General features: G+C 43.5%; 2 protein-coding genes across 9 annotated transcripts in view; one reads left to right on the top strand and one right to left on the bottom strand.

Moving 5' to 3' along the window:
• Nucleotides 1-2530, bottom strand: part of LARP7 (La ribonucleoprotein 7, transcriptional regulator) — a 23268-nt gene extending 20738 nt beyond the window's left edge. For 4 of the 5 annotated variants that reach the window (XM_051804903.1, XM_051804905.1, XM_051804906.1 and 1 more), the window contains exon 1: nucleotides 2362-2530. The gene's annotated coding sequence lies outside the window, so the exon portion shown is untranslated. Of the gene's footprint in view, nucleotides 1-1822; nucleotides 1922-2361 lie in introns of those variants that run through there. The other variant, XM_051804904.1, reaches the window with a different exon arrangement.
• Nucleotides 1877-19110, top strand: ZGRF1 (zinc finger GRF-type containing 1). 4 transcript variants are annotated; one of them, XM_051804892.1, is made up of 29 exons: nucleotides 1877-2024; nucleotides 3423-3530; nucleotides 3649-3729; nucleotides 3850-3906; nucleotides 4365-4538; nucleotides 4621-6748; nucleotides 7056-7138; nucleotides 7666-7764; nucleotides 8102-8275; nucleotides 8399-8504; nucleotides 8587-8693; nucleotides 8900-9044; nucleotides 9830-10476; nucleotides 11287-11425; nucleotides 11862-12040; nucleotides 12150-12337; nucleotides 12893-13032; nucleotides 13110-13256; nucleotides 13814-13928; nucleotides 14062-14321; nucleotides 14872-15031; nucleotides 15261-15338; nucleotides 15494-15641; nucleotides 16347-16474; nucleotides 16776-16899; nucleotides 17170-17346; nucleotides 17459-17593; nucleotides 17940-18201; nucleotides 18665-19110. In XM_051804892.1, exons 2-29 carry the CDS (start codon nucleotides 3510-3512, stop codon nucleotides 18778-18780), a joined length of 6318 nt encoding a protein of 2105 aa, XP_051660852.1. In that variant the 5' UTR covers nucleotides 1877-2024; nucleotides 3423-3509; the 3' UTR covers nucleotides 18781-19110. The 4 variants fall into 4 exon arrangements, with proteins under 4 accessions (XP_051660852.1, XP_051660853.1, XP_051660851.1 ...); XM_051804893.1 differs by lacking the exon at nucleotides 1877-2024 and adding an exon at nucleotides 2623-2779 and having other exon boundaries at nucleotides 9833-10476; XM_051804891.1 differs by lacking the exon at nucleotides 1877-2024 and adding an exon at nucleotides 2623-2779.

Genomic DNA, 19110 nt, shown 5'->3' with positions numbered 1-19110 from the left:
TAAATGCCAGCTCTAATATGTACATAAACTGAAGTAATTAACGCGGCAATCACCTTATGCCAAGGTCCGTGGTAGTTTGGATTTTTCACTTGGCAACTCTCACACTGCCAGCACTTTTCTGATAAGCCATTAAAATCAGAAGGAAGCAAAAGCAGCGTCAAAACTTCACTCTGATAAAGAAAAGCACCTCCTTGAGTGAAATAAAACCTCAGTGCCTCTACATCCCAGAGTGAAAGAAGGAAAAGGAGGGGCGATTAAGCAGGGGGGAGGAACTTCAGGAAAGCAAAGATAACGTAAACAAAAATAATTCAACCTCACATATATTTACAGAAACTTATCTATGGTCTTTAAAAAGCAAGCATTAAACATGTCAGTGCTAACCTGTATTCAAACCCAACTTCTATCATTATCAACATCTAGAAAACATAGTGAACTTCAACTGTACTCCAAGGCCTGTAAGAAGCAGGATGCAGATATAAAATACACTTCATTCTTTTAAGCACTAATGCGAATGCTTATTTGCTTTGGGCATTTTAAGTGGCAAAATAGGGCAAGTGAAGTTGGGGGATGAAAAACAGTAATTCAAAAGACTTTATAAACTTTGAAAGTGTTTCTATATAGTCAGTGGCAACACTTGTCCTTCTGGGCACTTACTGCAGAATAAATGCAAGTATTCAGCAAACCTGAAACTACTTAAAAAGAGACACATCCTGGCACGTTTTCACAGCAATGTAGACACAGGTAGAGCTGCAGCAATGAAGTTTCTACTCTGCCTTTTAACTTCTCCCTATGCAAAAGGACAGGAGATAAATACATGGGGACCAGCACAAATGTCTTCACCTAAAAACACTGGAGCTCCTGCTCGTCCTCCATTTTAAGCAACAAAACCAACACATCATTTTAGAACTACGTATAAGGTGTTTAACAGGTTTAATGAAACCTCTGTGCTCACTAACAGAAAAGGCTTTGCTTCCACCTCACAGGGATGAGTGTTAAGGCTGTTTCCAAACCCCTCTGTGTCAGTCCTGCCTTCCACCATCATAAGAGGTGGAAAGGGGATTTATCTGTGTTCAGGAAGTGACTGGACATGGTCCTCAGTGCTCTGGTCTAGTTGATAAGGTGGTGACTGGTGAAAGGTTGGACTTGATGATCTCAGAGGTCTTTCCCAACCTAAATGATTCCGTGATTATAATTAAAACACATGCCCTCAGCACCAAGTTAGGAATAGGTGGATTCACCTATACGACACCAGAAGGGCAGCCCAGCTCCCTCACCTTAGTCACTACACAGTTCTCACCCTCTGGTAACTCAGGTGAATTCTATGACCTAAAAATTAAATTCTGGTCCTTCCCCACTGGGGAAAACCAACCGATTAAAGAGGTGAGCAAGCAGCAGAGATGGAGAAAGGAAGCAGCAGGAATAAGTAGTTGGAAGCGGGATGGAGATGGATACAAAAGCCAGGCATTCTGCTGCCGTTTTTACTGCTACATTCTACCAGAACCAATGGATATCTATAGGAGAACCTCACCTTCTTTACCCTTCAAACAAAGGGGAAACAGGTTTTTCTGGCCCTAATTTATATTGGCCAGCCCAGCAACTGGCTAAATCGTGCTTGTCCTCAGGATCGACCACCACACATTTAGCACTGCAGTCAGCGATAGCTCCAGTCAGTGATCTGTGTAGCCTGTTGCTTTTCCAAGGGCATCAAGTAAAGGGATCGGCAGGTGCTGCTCATATAATTACTCACAGACCTCGTATGGATAAAATATTAAAGAAAGCAAGCGCAGACTAGCCCAAAGCGTTATTGCTCATGTCCCCCCACCTCTCAACACAGGATCCTCTCCTCCAACATGAGCCTTGACTCCAAGAGTCACCTGCGCGTCGCCTCAGGGCCAAGCCACCTCGGCACTCCGGGGCGACGCCGGGGGACAGGGGCAGTGAGGAGCCCTAAGGAAGGCGCCACCGGCGCCGGGAGAAGCGGGACACCAGGAGAACAGGATGCCCAGGGGCGGGCAGCGCCGCAGGTGAGGGCAGGTCGGGGTCAGAGCGGGCGGCAGGCGGGGAGCGGCGCAGCGCTGAGGGGAAGGGCGCCCGCCCGCCATCGCCTGAGGGGACCGACCTGAGGGGACCGACCGGCCCCCCCCGCCGCGAGGGGAGCGCGAGGGGAGGGGGCAGCGCGCGAGCGGCGGGAAACACGCGAGGGGGGCGACAGCGCCCCCTGCCGTAGCCACCACCCACAGACCCGCACCCCAAGTCACTGACCTGCCGTCGCCACCACCCAGACGCCCGCACCCCCTTCCCTAGTCACCAACCTGCCGTCGCCACCACCCACAGACCTGCACCCCGTTCCCAGTCACTAACCTGCCGTCGTCGCCGCCGCCGCCGCCACCACCCCCGCAGAGACACTGGCTCGGCCCGCCCCGTCCGCGGCTCCTCCACCGCCGTTATCTCCGTCAGTCCCGGCGCGACGCGCTACCGGGTTCCACCGCCCCCCCCTCCCCCTTTTAAGGGATGAAAAGCCCCGCGGCGGCGGCGCCCGCGCGTGCACGGCGGCAGCGGCGGGGGCGGCGGGGGGCGCGCCTGGCCCCGCGCACACGTGACTTCCTCCCCCGCCGGGCGGCGCGCAGCTGTGACGTCACGCGGGGCGCCGCGGCGGGAAGTTCGAGAGGGCGGCGGCTGCCACCGGGATCACCGTCCCGCTCCTAATCCCCATCCCAGTCACGATCCCGAGCCTGATTCCCATCCTGGTCCTGATTCCGGTCCTGATCCTGGTCGCCGGGTAGGATCGCGGTGTCACCGGTGGGGGGATGCGGTCGCGGTCCCTCGGGGAATGGAATCCCCCCTTGGCGCTGAAGGGAATGCTGCTGGACGAGGGGGCTGGCAAAGGAGGCAGTGGGTTTGTTTGTTTTGCACGTCCCTGCTCCCGCGGCATTCTGCCTCCGATCACTGTAAGGGTTCGCATCCATCCTGCGGCTTTAAAGGTGGTAACTTCGTGTCCTCCAAGGATGTCCACTTCCATGGATTTTCACCTCATTAAGCAACCGAGGAGGTGGCAGCCAAAAGAAACGGCAGGAATCTTTCCCCCTTTCTTCATATAAACTGTTCCTCACTCATCCAGAGGCTATTTTGAGCTTTATTTTAAGTGTTATTGCGGTCTAACGTTAAATACATGAAGAGGTTTGCCTTCACGGGTGGCTGGTCTGCAGTCAGTTGTGTTTTAAATATAATTAACGTTTTACATGAGTTGAACATGCATGGCCAGCTCCACACCTGGCACAAAATTATTCTGGTAACAGCTTCTGGGGTATTTTTGGTTTTTTTGGTTTTGTTTTTTTTTTTTTTTTGCTGCAAGAAAAGTTCTTTTGAGGGGAAAACAGAAGTGAACTGACATGTAATTCTTTGTCCACACATTTCCTTCGCAGCTCTGGTGAATTCTGACCATTTCCCCGCCTCTCAGGCTGTGTGAAGATGTGGATATTTGTGAAATAAATGACTGTTTTGACAAAGCAATGGCCTCTCAAGAATTTACTGTAAGTGATTTTTAACACTGCGTACTATTATTATTATTAGGAATAAATTAAAAGACTGCAGGCGCTGTATTATTCAAATATCTCCTTATTTTTCCAACATTTTGCACGTTTAAAACAGGTATTATACACTCACCAAAAGACAAAAAAAGCGAAAACGTGGCAAGATGGAGTTCTGAGGATTAGAACTGGCAGGAATCAGGTGAAAACTCAGATTTAATACTCTTGGATTTAATCCCATCTGGTACTGCTGGACTGCCAGTGCCAGTCTAGTGGCTCTGTGAAATAACTGGTTATTTAAAATCCCGTTTTTTCATTGCAGGCCACCTTGTTTGATGACAAAGGACAATGCCTGGAGAGTATTTTTATAAAATCTCAGGTACAGTTTGCTTGGAGTTGTTATTTGGATGCCTGACTGTGCTTTGTGTTTCAGGCAGAGCTTCAAACACTGGGTTGGTAACTAAAATGGCCATTTTTCTTGTTGTGGATATAAAGCTCTGCTGCAGTGGAAATAATGAAAAGGGAAAACAGCTTCTTCTTATTGACAAGTCTTATTGTTTGTCCAGAAGGTTTTATGGAATTTTATTCCTTTGGGGTAAAAGCAGTGTTATTACAGGGATATATTAAATAAGCATAACTTGAAGATAAGTGCTGATGCTTTCTAGTCTATATATATATATATTTCTTTCTTTATATGGCATCTGTGATACACTGGGTCTAAATATCTGAATTTTTTACATCTAAGCACTTAAAAGACTATTTATTTAAAATAAATCTGTGTGTTGTTCTCTCTTACATGGCACTATTATGTGCACCCTGCTGCTCCCTCCTTTCTAGGTGGCTGCTGGAGACGATTTAGAAAGCGAACGATATTTGATCACGGTCGAAGCACCAAAAGCGAGTGAAAAACCTTTGGAAGATCAGCCAAGGAGAGCAGTGGATAGAAATGGTGTCAGACCTGGTCTTCTGCCTCCAAGACACCTCCCTGTTGGCCTGAAGAGGAAGTTTACGGTGTGGTTTTGTTTCAGATTTTTATGTCCCTTGTTCAACGTTTGATCGCAAAATGTGATTTGATTTCAAATTTCTCTCCCAGGGGTTCCAAGGGCCACGCCAAGTCGCAAAGAAAACACCAGCTGTGGAAGAGGAAGAAAAACTAACATTGTTGCCTTTATCTAAGCAGTGCCAGGGGACTTTTCCATCCCAGTTTTATGTCACCTCTCCGTTATTTTCCACGATTCGCAAGGAGGATGCGGACACGAATCCCTCTGCAGGCTTCCAGGAAGGTGGATGTAGGGACAATGACAGAGACCACGTGTCTGTCTCCTCGCTGCTTCCAGCTCCATTTCTTGACAGATGTGAGGGGACAGAGAAACAAAGCTCTGCTCAGGTCCTGGTGAAGCCAGAATCTCCTCTCCTTACGGGGCAAACTGGTCCCGGGGCAGCGTCCCACAACATCAGGAGCACGGCACAGATCATTGCTCTTCTGAAGTCCAAACCGGCACAAGGACACGGAGAACAAACAGCTGCACTTACAGAAAGTCTCTCCAGGTTTCAGGCATCAAAAAATGCAGATTTACGTGACCCAAAAAGCACGGCCCTGCCTGCTTTTCCAGGTGATCCTGCCAAAGGAATCGTTCCAAACACTCAGCACCTGCCTTTTGGGAAGGGAACTGGAAATGATGAGAAGGACTGGAATGCTGAAATGCCTCTGAATTCATCTGAACAGCCTTATGGTGAAGAAGCCACAGGACAGAGACACGACAAAAAGGTAAATAATTTAAGTCAAGATTTGCAGGATCCCTGCAACACAAATAGTTGCTTCCTACCCGAGTCCACCATAAGTGGAATGAGTGACAGCCAGTTTGTCCCGCCCTCAGATGACATTTCACCTTCAGCAAGTCCAGTCACCTTTGAAAACAATTCTTTTGGATACGGGGAGCAGTCAGGGACTAAGGATCTTAGGGAGAATTCATCTGTGAAGATGCAGAGCGAGCTTCAGCCAAGACAAAATTCAGAGGCAGTGCCCAGTGACCTGGAGCTCTCCGGGGATCTAACACTGACTGAAGTTGGAATTGTTAAGGAGGAGTTAAGTTTGCATGGCAAAGGGTGTAGTCCAGATGAAGAACTGATGGAGGTTAACTTTAATCTAATGGAGTCTTTTGATTTTAATGACACAGACAGTGAAGAAGTGTGTGAAAGAGATGTGAAGAAGCCCACTGAGGGAGACATACCTTCAGAGAGCCCAGATTGCTCTGAGGGAGGGGATGTAGCTCCAAATGCTGTGTTGAGACCTCATTCCCTCTGTGAAGGAGTGACACACAGCAAAAATGAAGCCAAATGTTCAACATTGGACAGAGAGAATGACGGAAGTGACTGCACTGAGGGTGTTTTGTCTGAGCTTTGTGAAGCCAGTGTCAGAGATACCAGGAGGGTTGCAGAAGACCCTGCAAGCCAGAGCAGAACTGAAGTGGAACTTTTGGGTGGTGGACACAACATAAAAGAGATGAATGCAAGTCAATTAAGTCTTGAAGCCCCAAGCAATAAAGAGGATCATGCTGGCTGTGCAGCACTCACCATTAATGGCACGCCACAGATAAGAAACCAGCACTCTGATCCTGTGCCTGGGGACACAAATGTTAAGGAATGTCACCCTGAAACCAGCCTGTTTGAGGCAACTGGAAGTGTTTCAGATATTTCTCCCAGCAGAATCACTTCTGCCACGGATGAAGAAGGTGTCACCCAGCTTGGATGCAGGGAATCCCCAGAGGTTGGCTCAGAACACTTCTGGGGGAGTAGGAGTGATGGCATTAAACCAGGCAGTCCTTTGCTGGCTTTGTCACCAAAATCAGCTCTTGGCAGTGGCTCATTCCAATATATTGCAGGAGACCATCAACAGGTATTTGGCACGTCACATAAGGAAGATGCTCTCCTTTCCACAAGTTCTGTGCATCCTTTAGGAACAGGCCATTCATCTCCAGAGGAAACAGAGTTTGAAAACTCAGAGAGCATAAACACCCCTCCTGCAGCCTGCAGAGGTGAAAGAGGAGTGGCTGAAAACTCCTCAGGTCTCCCTGCTCTGGTGAATGATATTGCTCTTCTGAGGGCTTTGACTCAACATAGCACAGCTTTAGAAAGCTTGCAAAAGATGGAGGAAAATAACAGCGTGTTCTGTGAGACAGAGACTTCCCAGGAGACATTTGAACCCCTTGGGAAAGATGAAGGTTAGGTCAGCTTCTGTTTTAAAGTGAATTCTGTGTGTCTGTATCTGTTTGACCTCTGTGCTCTTGTCTCTCTTGGACAATTCATGTCCAGGAATCTTATTTTTCGAGTGATGTGTTTTATAGGTTCCCTCATGCAGTTTTTAGTGTTTAAAGCAACATTGTGAGCTCTGTGTCTTTAGTTCAGTTAAATCCTAACTGCAATTCATTGCAGGGGTTGGGTTTGTAAGCCCAGTAAATATTCAGATGTTTTCACATTAAAAACCCCAGCTTTTATCTGTAACTCATTATGCTTTTCCATCTCTTGTAGCTATAAAAGAGTTTACAGAAATGCCTTACTCAGAAAGTTTACAGGCACCTTCCTGTTCATACTTTGATTCTTCTGGCCTTATGGTAACCCATTTTTGACTACATATATTTATCTGTACAAGATAAATTCGTTTTCTACCAGGAATAAAATTCTTGGTATTGATTATGAAGCTGGTAATAAACAGAGGAGGTCCTCTTGCAGACCCTCTTGCCAATAAATATTCAGGAGGCCTCTTGTATGACAAGAAACTTAATGCAAATGGTAATATTTAGTTATGTTTAATATCACATTAATATGACTGGTACTCCTCCTTCCCTACCAGTCAATTCCTAGGAATTTTAGCACTTGGGTTGAAATATATTGGCAAATCTGTTTGTGTTTGATACTTCACACAGTAATAGCCTTTTTCTTTCAATCCATCCAAAGCTTAAAGATTTTAGGCAAGCATAAGTCCTTTATCCTGTCCTGCATTGTCCTGGCTTCCAAATAAAAAGGCTGTCATTAAAATGCTTCTTTTGTATAAATACAAGAGATTCCCTAGCTTGTATTTTCACTTGAAATTGTTATTAAATTGTTAGGCTGATTAGGTTTTGGTACTTTTTCTGTGCAGCCCAGCTCTGTGGACAGTTTATTACAGAAGACAGAGCCGTATATTCTACCAGTAGCAGCAGCCCAAAGAGACCCTGGGACATGTGACTGGCAACCAAAGGTACAATTCCTGTGGGACTGAAGCATAATGAACAGTGTTCCTTAGATGGCAATGAAATGGTTTACTATTTGTAATCTATTACACTGAGTCCTAATAAAATTTTAACCAGTCTCATAATGGGCTTCTCATCATTTTTTAGTATATGTGTCTGTGGGAAATTTTCCAGGGAGAGTCTTGAACTGAAATTTTGAGGAAAAAAACAGATTTTTTTTTTGTTTGTCTTCTAGTTTCCAACAGATTATTTTTGTTGCATGTATTGAAGAGTACCTTTAGTGACTGTAGATAGTTCCAGAGCGATATTTATTTCAGTTAGTGATGACTCCAATGTATTGTGTAGCCTGTTGCATTCCAAGGGCACCAAGTAAAGGGATCAGCAGCTAGTGAAGTCATGGTGAGAGTTCCCTGCTCCCAGCTGGGATGGCAGCAGTACCCACATAACATGGACTTTGCAGCTGGGACATTTTTGTCACCCCTGTTTTCAAGCAATTATGGCCTTTCTGACTTCAGACAGGTAAAACATTAACTCGTTTTTTTTCTTCTCTGATCAGTTCCACTCTGAAAAACAGAAGAGAAGCAGTTGAATTTCTAGCAAGTTTTTGCTCATGCTTTTTTTCTTTTTTTTCTTTTTGTAAAGTCTCCAGGTTCCAGAAGTCTTCATGGGGATGATATGGATGGTATCAGAGAAGGGAATTTTCAAATGGAGTCTGATGTGACTGAAGAGTCAAGAATAAATCAGTCTCGTAAGTGGAAGTAAAAGTTAAAAGGCAGCAACTGGCCTCAAAATTCCTGCATGACTTCTGTCCTTCACTGTGTTTTTCCTAGCACTGGCATTCCATGTGTATCCTGAAGTGCCGGCATGGACAGTGTCAGGCTCACCTTCACATTCTGCTCTGAGACAAGCACAGTGGCCTTCCTGGGAACCTGGCAAGGTGTGGACTGACTGTCTTTTCTAGATATTTTTGGCTTTATTTCCTGTGCATTCATGGCAATTTCTTATTTTTGAAACTGTTTTATCTTGACTGTGAAACACACTTCAGTTGTTTAGAATGATGAGAGAGGGAACAGTGATAAAAGAGCTATAATCAAGGGGTTTTTTTCCAGTCATTCATTTAACATATTAATTCTTCACCTGTAGATTTCATCAGAAGTGACTTCCTCATTTGATCCAGATTCTACAATTTCTCAACCTTCAGGAAATGAGGAAACTACTGGAGACATCCAGGAGCCCCTGGTACAAGGGATCTTACCAAGTGAACCAGAACTCCCAGATTTTGTTTTCAGTAAGACATTGCAGTTTATAATTGCACTCTTACAGTATTTTAGCTGGAAAATCTCTGAGGATTTTTGAAGCACAGCGAGTCGTGCTATGACAGACAATTACTCTGCCAATTCTATTCCCCTGAAAGAGACCTCGGTGGAGTGATTTAGCTTTATAAAGAAAAATCAGCTTCTAAATTGGGGGAAATAAAGGCTGTAAGCTAAGCTTCTAAGTCATATTTATGTTTTTATTTAACTGCTTTTAGCTTTCTTCCATATTCAGCTGTTCTCTGACCCACTTCCAGCTGACACCTATCAATGACTGTCACTGTTGATAATGAATTTAGTGCAAAGGATGCTTTTTGGTACTAAAAGCTTCCTTATCTACGTTGTTTAGTATTAATTCACAGTTTTGGTGGTGATCTTTCTGGAAAAAGGAGCAAGTGTTTTCCAGTTTTTTCCAGTGTTTTCCAGTTGGCATGTGTCAGTGACCTACCAAAACTACCAGATTAATGGCCTCCAAAACACAACCACGTTTAAATAATTGTCTTTTATACAAGTAGAGTGGCTATAGAATGTTTTCTGAATATGGGCATCTAAAAGAATTAAAATTAATTAAAAGAATCACACAAAAAAAATCAATCATGGTGTATGGAAATTTAGTGTGGTACTGCCCAGGCATGATCCAGGGAGCTTCCCAGTTAAAAGACAGGATGTGAAAGGAAGAACTTAAAATTCTTTTCTGTACATCTGAAGTGCCATCCCTAAGTGCTACAAGTTGTATTTGTAAGATGTCTTTGCCCTACAGCAGGGGGGAAATCCAGCTACCCAGAGGAATGCAGCCTCCCGAGATCCAAAGCCACCGTTAAAACCCGGACTCCGTTTGTCACCCTTCCTGCCACCGAGGAGATTCCTGCCGTGGTTTATCCCACTGCCAGCGAGGAGCTCCAGCAATCCTTGGGCTCTCCAGGAGGCAATTTATGCAGCGAGCCAATGGAATTTCCTAGCAGTGCTCCCGGCCCCCAGGACAGGAATTATGAGACCTCTGTGTTTGGGGAGCACGCGGAAGACGGACAAAGGGAACCTGTCCAACCCCTGCTCCCTGACGTGACTTCCCAACACAGACAAAGCAAGTGGCTGAAGTATCAAAACAGTGCTCAGAGTGACTTGATCCCTGACAGGGAAGAGACTGAGGACATCTGTGCCCGGAGCATCCTTGGTATGCTGCGGGGTGACACGGGAGAGAGCGGAGCTGGGAATCAAAGCGCTCCCGGTGCTGCCCCTCTGCTGACATCCAAGAGCTCCCCTGGGGAATGCTGTGCAAGCAGCAACCCCCCAGATTGGATTTCTGAAGGGAAGTTACTTTCCCTGCACTTAAGTGGGACACCTTTGGCTGCGGCAACACAAAAGGTGTTGAGTCACCTGAGCTGCCACGCCGGAACAGGAGAGGGCCAGGTGTGTAACTCTTCAAGCAAATATACAGGTATAAGTGGCAGAAACACATTTTTCCAGCCAAAGGAACTGCATTTCTTTGATTTCCTGCAAGATATTATCAGTGCAATGGGGTGAAATGTTTCTACCTCTGTAGCAAAACAAAAGAGTCTCAGCTGCAGAACAGCAGCTGCTCGACTTTTAACCTTTACAGTTACCTTTGTAAAGGTAATTCCTGGGCACCCACAGTGCCAGATTTAGGTTTGTAATCAGAATGTTGGTGGCAGGAAGATGAAATAAAAGCTGTTGGGCTGTTTGGTCACCTGTAATTGGTAAGAATGTGTTTTCAAGAAGGGTTTTTCTAAATTTGAAAGCCAACGTTGTTTCGAAGAACACTTATAACTTGCTTCAAGGCGTAGTCACTGATTTTAAAATACTACACATTTTTTCAATTTTAACTGTGGAAAAGTAAGTTAATGGCATTGAATAAGCACTGATACCACATATACATATACATATATATATGTGTGTGTGTATATATATTTTTATATATATATATATGTGGTTCTGCCTTCCCTAGCCTTGTTCTACCTTTGCTATATTTTCATCTGATTAATGGGGGTTGTGTGCTCCTTCCCCTAGCACTGAAAAACATAATTTTCAGTGACATAACTTACATAATTTACAGCCTTTGGAAGTATTACTATAAATGCAGTGATAAATTTTAATCTCGTGTTGCATCCTAAATTAGGCAGCCCAAGCTTTAGGGATAAGTTATTTTTCTCCTTCAGGCTCTTGCAAGTTTTATTGGTTTCCTTTTCTGGGTCTTTTTAGGACGTAACAATTTCTGAGTTGTCTTTTCCTAACGTGGACAAAGTGAAACATGCTAATCTCCCTAAAAGAAAGATCTCCATCCCAGCTGTGTTTCAGTCTCATCTTCACTACAAACAGATTTTTAAAGCTGCTCTGACAGGTAAGTCTGACACCGTGTTGTGTACAAGGCTGTCATTTTTAAACAGGGTATTTCTGAAGCTTCACCAAGCAGGATAAGAGGGACAGAAATCCTCAGCATCACCCATTAGAACTGGCTGCATTTGATTTTTTTTATGTGTACTGAAATATATTCAATCTATGCCCAAAATTGCAAAGACAAACCAAAAGAACAGCACACTTCTGTTCAACTATGTAACCTTGTGCCTGCTTTCCAAGCTTTCCTAAGCTTTTTTTTTTTTTCCCTGCAATACATGGATTTTGCAGGTCATGTGGTTTCTTGTAGGACTCAGATTAAATATTTTGATTTAGGATTGAAATCTTCAAATGAAAATATATTTGCTTGAACGTTGTGTGCCCGCGTAAGCATTTTTAAGGCTCTACTAATAATTCCTTTATTTTCTGCTTTCTCTCTCAAGAGCAACTGAACATAATGCTGTTTGAGCTGTCCCAAAGATTGCACAGTGCTCTCTCCAAAGTGGACATATCATTTTACACATCAGTGAAAGATGGGCAAAGCCAGGGCAGCTGTGCTCCACTCTGCAACCACATGCACCCTGCTAAGCTGGTTATGGTTAAAAAAGAAGGTCATAACAAGGTGCTGTGTTTTTACAGTTTGGGGTGAAAGTGCTGGTCCTTTTTTTATCTTTTTTTCCTTGCTTGTTTTAGTGCTCATGCTCTGTTTTTCCACCCCCCCTCCTTTCCAGGGTCGTTTGTTCTATGCCTGTGACGCCCCGAAAGCTGAGCAGTGCTCGTTTTTCAAGTGGGTAGAAGACGTGAACCCCACACAGGCAAAATCCAGACCCAGTGCAGTGCTCCACGACATCAAAAGCATTGGGACATACCTCAGAAGCCAAAAGATTGCTCTCTATGAGGAATGCCAGCTTTTGGTGAGGTATTCCTGAAACCCTCTGCACTTTTCTCCAGTGCCGTGCGAATTCAGAGTTTATAAATATTGCAGCAGCTCGGGATTCCAGCAGCATTTAAGAGACATTTTCACTCTGTTTAAAGAGGCTACAGTTCTGTAAAGACATGTAAGAGCCAAATCAGAGAAGGAATAATATTGATAGCAATGGCATTTCTTTTTAGCCCTGCTTACCAGCAACTTGATTAATGAAATCCCTTACAGCTGCTGCATTTGAATTCTCGTTCATTTAATCTTTACTGAGAGATTTTGATTTTTTTCTCTGCAAGACTGTGATTTTAACAGCAGAAGTTGTATCAAGGGCTATTCTGTGCTGCTTAACTGTGGAGCAAACAATGTCATTATGGCTGAATGTGAGAGAATTTTGCAAGAGGAATGTATTTAAAACTTGTTAATGCAAGATGATGAACAAGCACCACAATCTGTATGATTTGGTCCAATCTGTGGAGCTTTCTTATTTTTGGTGCTGAATCCAAAATGTGCCAATAAGTTTACATGCTTTTCCTTAAAATTACAATTGCGCAGGAAAGCCTTTGAAATTCAAACCCAGAGGTACAGTAAGTTCAAGAAATTTATGAATACACCTGCCAGCTTAGATGGTGATTCCAAACCCAAATTATACCTCAAATTAAGCAAAAAGGAGCATTCTTCTCTCTACAGCAAAGGTAAGCACATCCCAAGCATCTGATTTCAAAGGTGGCAGTAGGAGCAGCTTATGAGAACTCTGTATTTTTTTTGACAGATGATATTTGGGTGGTTTCAAAGACTCTGAACTTTGATCCCATTGATACTTTCATTGCAAGCAGTGCTTTCTTTGGACCATCCTCCAACAGTGAAATAGAATTGCTCCCATTGAAAGGCTACAGTCCCTCAAACTGGAGATCAAACAGTGAGTTCTACACCAAATAATTCAGAATTGTGGGGAACAACTCCGAAGAAATCCAGCCAGCAACGAAGGAAGAGATTAGAATTTCCCAAATCTCAGACATGGTTTAATTCACACTATTTTCTTCACTTGTATCTTTGAATACTTGATTTGAACACAGCACTTAATGCAATTAAACCTGCAGAGTAGCTGGTAAATTCTGAGGGAGGAAGAAATGAGGATAATATAAATAATGTAGAAAATAATACAATACAGAATGCAAGTTGCCTGTCACAGTGTAAATAACAGGAATATGTTGGTACTGTCCCTGAGAAAGAAAAAGCAATCCCAAACAACTCACTACAGAAAATATATATTTATGTAAAAAACCATGTATTAAATCTGTGATTTTACAAAAGTTCCTTTGTTTTGCTGTTGATTTGAGCCAAAGTTTGGGGGTTGTTTTGGTTTGGTTTGTAAATTAAAGAGTTGGCTAATTACCCTTTTGGTGCTTTATAATGATGTGAAATCTCGGCTCATTTAATTTCTTCCTACTTTTATTTTTCTGTGGCCTTTTTCAGTGTGTGTTCACGCCCTGCTGGTTTGCAATGCCAGTGGGGAGCTGGCATCCTTAAGGAATATGGAGGAGCACTTCAATCCCTCCACATTACCACTAATCCCATACCTACTAAACATGTAAGTTACTGTTCAGTGATACTGTGGGCAGGTCATAAAACCTCAGCAGTTCAGTGTTGGGTCACTGAGAATATCAGAACCAAGAGATACAAATGATGTTGTATCACAGCTTTTGACTATTTTTTGCCCTCAGGAATCGTCATTCTGAAAATGCTCCTAAAAGAGTCGACAAAAGAAAATTTATTCCTCCTGCCATGAGCCTGAAAAGCTCAATGAGGGCTGGCCCTGTCAGCTCTGAGGTGGCCATGGGTCTGGCTAAAGAGATGATCCAAAGGTTCTCCCTGAACCCGGACCAGGCAACGTCGCTGATCCACATCGCTCGGATGATGACCTCGTGTGGGAATAGCGCCCCAGAGGAGGAACATCAGAGCTTCCCCATCACAATCATACGTGGTAGGCAGCAAATGTCTGATTAATATGTAATGCCAGGGTTAGGGAAATATCCCAGAGATGAAATGGTAGTTTTGTTTCCTTCATCATATATTTACAGTTTCAGGCAGACTTAAAGGCAAATTCAGCGCTGACTTATTTGAAATGTAGCCCAAAAGATGAGCTTGAATAAACTGCCTGTGTATGAAGTATCCTCTTATAATGCTGCTGTCCCCTCACCTACTTCAGGCACTTCCTGAAAATTAATTTCTGGATGAGACCCCTCTGATAATGACCATGACATTAGACATCTATTCTGTCAGCACAGAGCTCCTCATCCTGGAATTTACATTCTGCCTTTTGGAGGATTTCACACAAGTGTTGAGTTTTTCCCTAGAAAGATCTGTGCACAAAATCAGAGTGCTTCTTTCTTTTCAAATTAAACCCACTTTTGGTCACGTATCAGCTTTGCTTAATTTTATAATTTTTTTTTTCTATTACACACTATTCCTTGCTGGTTTCTATTTCCTTCTATTTCACTTGTAACTTTGGCTTTTTTCTTCCAAAATCCCAGGTGTTTTTGGAGCTGGCAAGAGCTACCTGTTGTCTGTGGTGATCTTGTTCCTCGTACAGCTCTTTGAAAGCAGCGAAGCCACGGAGGGTCCAAGGCCAACTCCCTGGAAACTTCTCATTGCTTCTTCCACCAACGTGGCTGTGGACAGGATACTGCTGGGGTGGGTCACTGAGGCTTTTACAGCCTCTTCTTCCAGAAATAATAATGCACTTACAGTGGTAAAGATCAATGTGTTGGTATTAAAAGACTGTGGCCTGAGTTACTTCAGCTGGTTAATCGCAGGAGTTTGTGTTCTTCAGTGTTCTGATGTGCCTTTTAAAACCACTTTTAAAGCTTTCAAAGCTTCTTCTTCCATTTCTGTAACATCTGTCTTCTCTTCTTCTCTGAAGCCTGCTCGATCTTGGATTTGAGGATTTTATCAGAGTGGGAAGTATTAGGAAGATCACCAAAGCAATTCTTCCCCACAGGTAAGAAACTTTTTATGGGACCTGAAGCAATTTGGGACAAGTTAATATGTTGTTTTAAAGCACTGTTATGTATAAAGTATGATTATTTTTGCACATTTTTCCAAGCACTGTTATTTTCAGTCACTGCAATGCATGTTACAAAATCTTTTTTGAAGTTTACATGCAGGCTCAGGAAATGAAAACGAGCAGCTGAAAGAGCTGCTTGCTCTGATGAAAGAAGATTTGACTCCAGCTGAAAAAATATATGTCAGGAAGAGCATTGAGCAGCACAAACTGGGGACCAATAAAACCATCCTGCAACAGGTACAGTCAAAGAGATGGGATGGGAAAGTGGGGACTCATTGTGTCCTATCCACAGAACCCACTGTATGGAAACTGGGAATTCCCTCTCATACCTGCCAGGCTCCTAATTTTGAAAAATAAAGTGAGTGTTAGGTTTGATTCCACGGGTATAGCTTAGTGTCTTACCTGTGTAAGACTTCTCTGAGTTGAACTTGCAGTTCTTTTTTAATGATGTAAGACAGAAAGCTTTTTTGAACTCGACTGCAATCTGATTTAATACTGCCAACTTAGTTTTCAAGGTGGGCAGAGAAAAATTTCTCACTACATCTCGTCTGCACTGTCACCTTGAAACTAAAATTTATATAGTCATAAAGGTTAAAAGATTAAGACTGAGCTAAATCTATCCTGGAGCTGTGTATCAACCGCCAAGGAGATTTCAAATATATTTTAAGCAACTTTTCATCAAAGTATTACCTTTAAAGACTACTACTCCCTGTAGAAAAATATCCTCAGTTTCTGGTCTTTCCAGTCATTTCTCCTCAGTCCTCAGATAGTCACAGCTTGTTGTGAAGCAATTGTAACAAAGCAGATCTGAGCAGTTTGTTGAGAACCAGTGACGTGAGATAGCCTGTAGCAATTCTACTGCTACAGTTGTGTACTGCACGGAGATGAACTGTGAAACGGTCCTAACTTTTTGTCTCCCCGTTTTCCCCCCACTTCTAAAAGGTAAAAGTGGTTGGAGTGACCTGTGCTGCCTGCCCCTTCCCCTGCCTGAACGCTCTCAGGTTTCCTGTGGTGATGCTGGATGAGTGCAGTCAGATGACCGAACCTGCTTCTCTCCTTCCCATCGCCAGGTACAGCCTTCCTTTGGTGCTCCAGCAGGGAAATAACTTGCTTAGCAGCGGCACAACCTCCTGGAAGTGCCAAACCCCACATCTTTTTAAGCACATGAACCCCGAGGTCTCACCTTAGAGGGCAAGAAGAGTAATTTTAAATGGAGGCCTGGCCTTAGGTGTTATTAAACCATGGGAAGATGGAGCAGGGAGGCGGATGGAAAGCAGTGGGATGTATAAACACAGCACACACACTTTGGTTATGAGCAGTTCAGCCTCAGTTTTAGAGCTTTCTTTCATGGTTTTTCACATTCCCATTCAGGTTTCAGTGTGAAAAGCTCGTCCTTGTTGGAGACCCCAAGCAATTACCACCAACTATTCAAGGGTCTGAGAGTGTCCATGAGCAGGGATTGGAGCAGACCCTCTTTGACCGGCTCTGCTTAATGGTAGGTCCTGCCAACCACACCTCTGGAAAAGGTGGAGGGTGGAAATGTAGGTCCCCTGAAGTCACCAGGAAAACTCTGGTTCGGATGTCAGAGGATCAGAGTTTCAGCCTTGCAAATTATTGTGGAATCATTGAACGGTTTGGGTCGAAGGGACCTTGAAGGTCACCTAATTCAACTCCCTGACATGGGCAGGGACACCACCTACCACCACCCACTACCCAACCCAGCCTTGAACACTTCCTAGTCACCCTTTATCCCCATTTTTTTCAGGGACATAAAGCAATACTCCTCCGGACACAGTACCGCTGTCACCCTGCCCTCAGTGCCATCGCCAACGAGCTGTTCTACGGAGGGAACCTCAGGGATGGCATTTCCCAGGAGGACAGAGCTCCTTTACTGGACTGGCTTCCAACGCTGTGCTTTTACAGTGTGAATGGCATGGAGCAGGTAAACTGAACATTTCTTACATAAATAAAGTCAATATCGTAGTTTTTCCTCCATTCCTTTTTGCATTCTGCTTGTGAGAGCTGATTTGGAAATCTTCCTCCCTCTTTTCCAGGTCGAAAGAGACAACAGCTTTTCCAACATGGCAGAGGCTCACTTTGCAGTCAAGCTCATCCAGTCCCTGATTGCCAGTGGAATAGAAGGAGCTGCTATTGGTGTGATTACTCTTTATAAATCACAGATGCATAAGGTGTAGTGGATCATCAATAAAGCACTTCCTTAAATGTATTTTTTGTTTTAAACACAGGTTTCATTTCAACTAAGAAGAGTCAACTAGAAGTGAGAAACGGGTAGTTTGCCATAATTGCTCTTTTGCATTTAAAAAGTACCCATTTTTGCCTCTAAAATTAATAAAGCTATTTTAATTCAAAGAATGATTAAAAAACACATAGTTTCAATTTTCCCTCCACATTGCACTCTCTAGTTTCCTAGTTCACATCTTGTGCGGGCTCAGATTTGTTGGGTGTTTTGTCAAGGCAAAGTGGTTGACTCTGAGTAGCCAAACTCACCCCCTTCCCTGTTTCTTTTGCCCACAGATTCAGAGTTTGCTCACTGGGGTTCGCTCTGAAGCTTTTGAAGTGAAACCTGTCCAGGTGTCCACTGTAGATGCTTTCCAAGGTGCTGAGAAGGAAGTCATTGTCTTGTCCTGTGTCAGGACCAGACAGTTTGGGTTCATAGACTCGGAGAAGAGGATGAACGTCGCACTAACGAGGGCAAAGAGGCACTTGCTGATTGTGGGAAACCTGGCCTGTTTAAGCAGGAACAAGCTGTGGGGAAGAGTAATTCACCACTGCAAAGGTAGTATTTTCTTTTCTGGGGTTTCTGAAACTGTGCAGCTCAGCTTCTTTAATTAAACTTTATAGTGTATGTATATATACTACATAATAATATATAAAGTATGTGGTATGCACAGCTATAAACCGGTACATTTATTGCATATAAAATGTAATTTTAAATATTTATTGCATATAAAACCTAATATATCACAGGAAAATGCACGTTGCACATTTGCAGCTTTACCTGCAAGCTGTTTTTATACTCAAAGAGCATGTTTTTAATCCAGTAATGGGACTTTACCTCCTTGGCTGACATCAAAGAAAGCATCTTGTTAGTGGCCGAGCTCTGAAGAACCATTTTCCAGGCAGAGATATCACAGCCAGTCGATACTCTGGGGCAAATCGATGTCAGCACTGCCGGGGGCTGTTTCCATGATGGATGCTGTAAAGAGAGATGTAATTATCCTGTTTATTGCTGATTTTAGGACGGGAAAGTGGATTACAAAATGCCAGCCAGTGCGAGCAGCAGCTAAACGACATTCTGAAGTGCTACTTGGAGGAACGGAAGGAAGAGGAGCAGAGTAAGAAGAAGGAAAAATAAAATGTGTGCCTATTTTATTAATATTGTCTATAAAATTACTAATTTAATATTTATTTAATGTGGCACGTTTGTTTGTATCTCATGTACTGATGCTTCTGTTTGACCCTGTGTTTACATGACTAAAACTGAATAAAGTGACTTTATTTGCTTGATAATCGAAAATAAAGTGACTTTATCTGCTTGAGAAGTGAAATCCTTTTATGCTCACAAAGTATCCAATAGTATTAGTGTTATGTTGTTTAGTCTGAAGAATAACGGAATTATATTTTAGAACCATTCTGTTATCTTGGGTATTTACAGATACGTCACGTCCAGGAAGGAGCTCGGTTA

The sequence above is a fragment of the Manacus candei genome, unplaced genomic scaffold (assembly GCF_025592945.1).
Source record: "Manacus candei isolate 608988 ecotype Guabito, Panama unplaced genomic scaffold, ASM2559294v1 h1tg000062l, whole genome shotgun sequence".
NCBI lineage: Eukaryota > Metazoa > Chordata > Aves > Passeriformes > Pipridae > Manacus > Manacus candei.
The sequence above is the reverse complement of the archived record's forward strand: the minus strand, read 5'-3'. Positions and strand labels throughout refer to the sequence as shown.

What these genes read in the sequence shown, in the direction of transcription:
- ZGRF1 (XM_051804892.1), top strand. Translation starts at nt 3,510, where the DNA reads ATGGCCTCTCAAGAATTTACT. An exon ending in GAATGCCAGCTTTTGGTGAG is followed by an intron (nt 12,338 to 12,892) that starts GTATTCCTGAAA and finishes ACAATTGCGCAG; the next exon opens with GAAAGCCTTTGAAATTCAAA. An exon ending in TTGACCGGCTCTGCTTAATG is followed by an intron (nt 16,900 to 17,169) that starts GTAGGTCCTGCC and finishes CATTTTTTTCAG; the next exon opens with GGACATAAAGCAATACTCCT.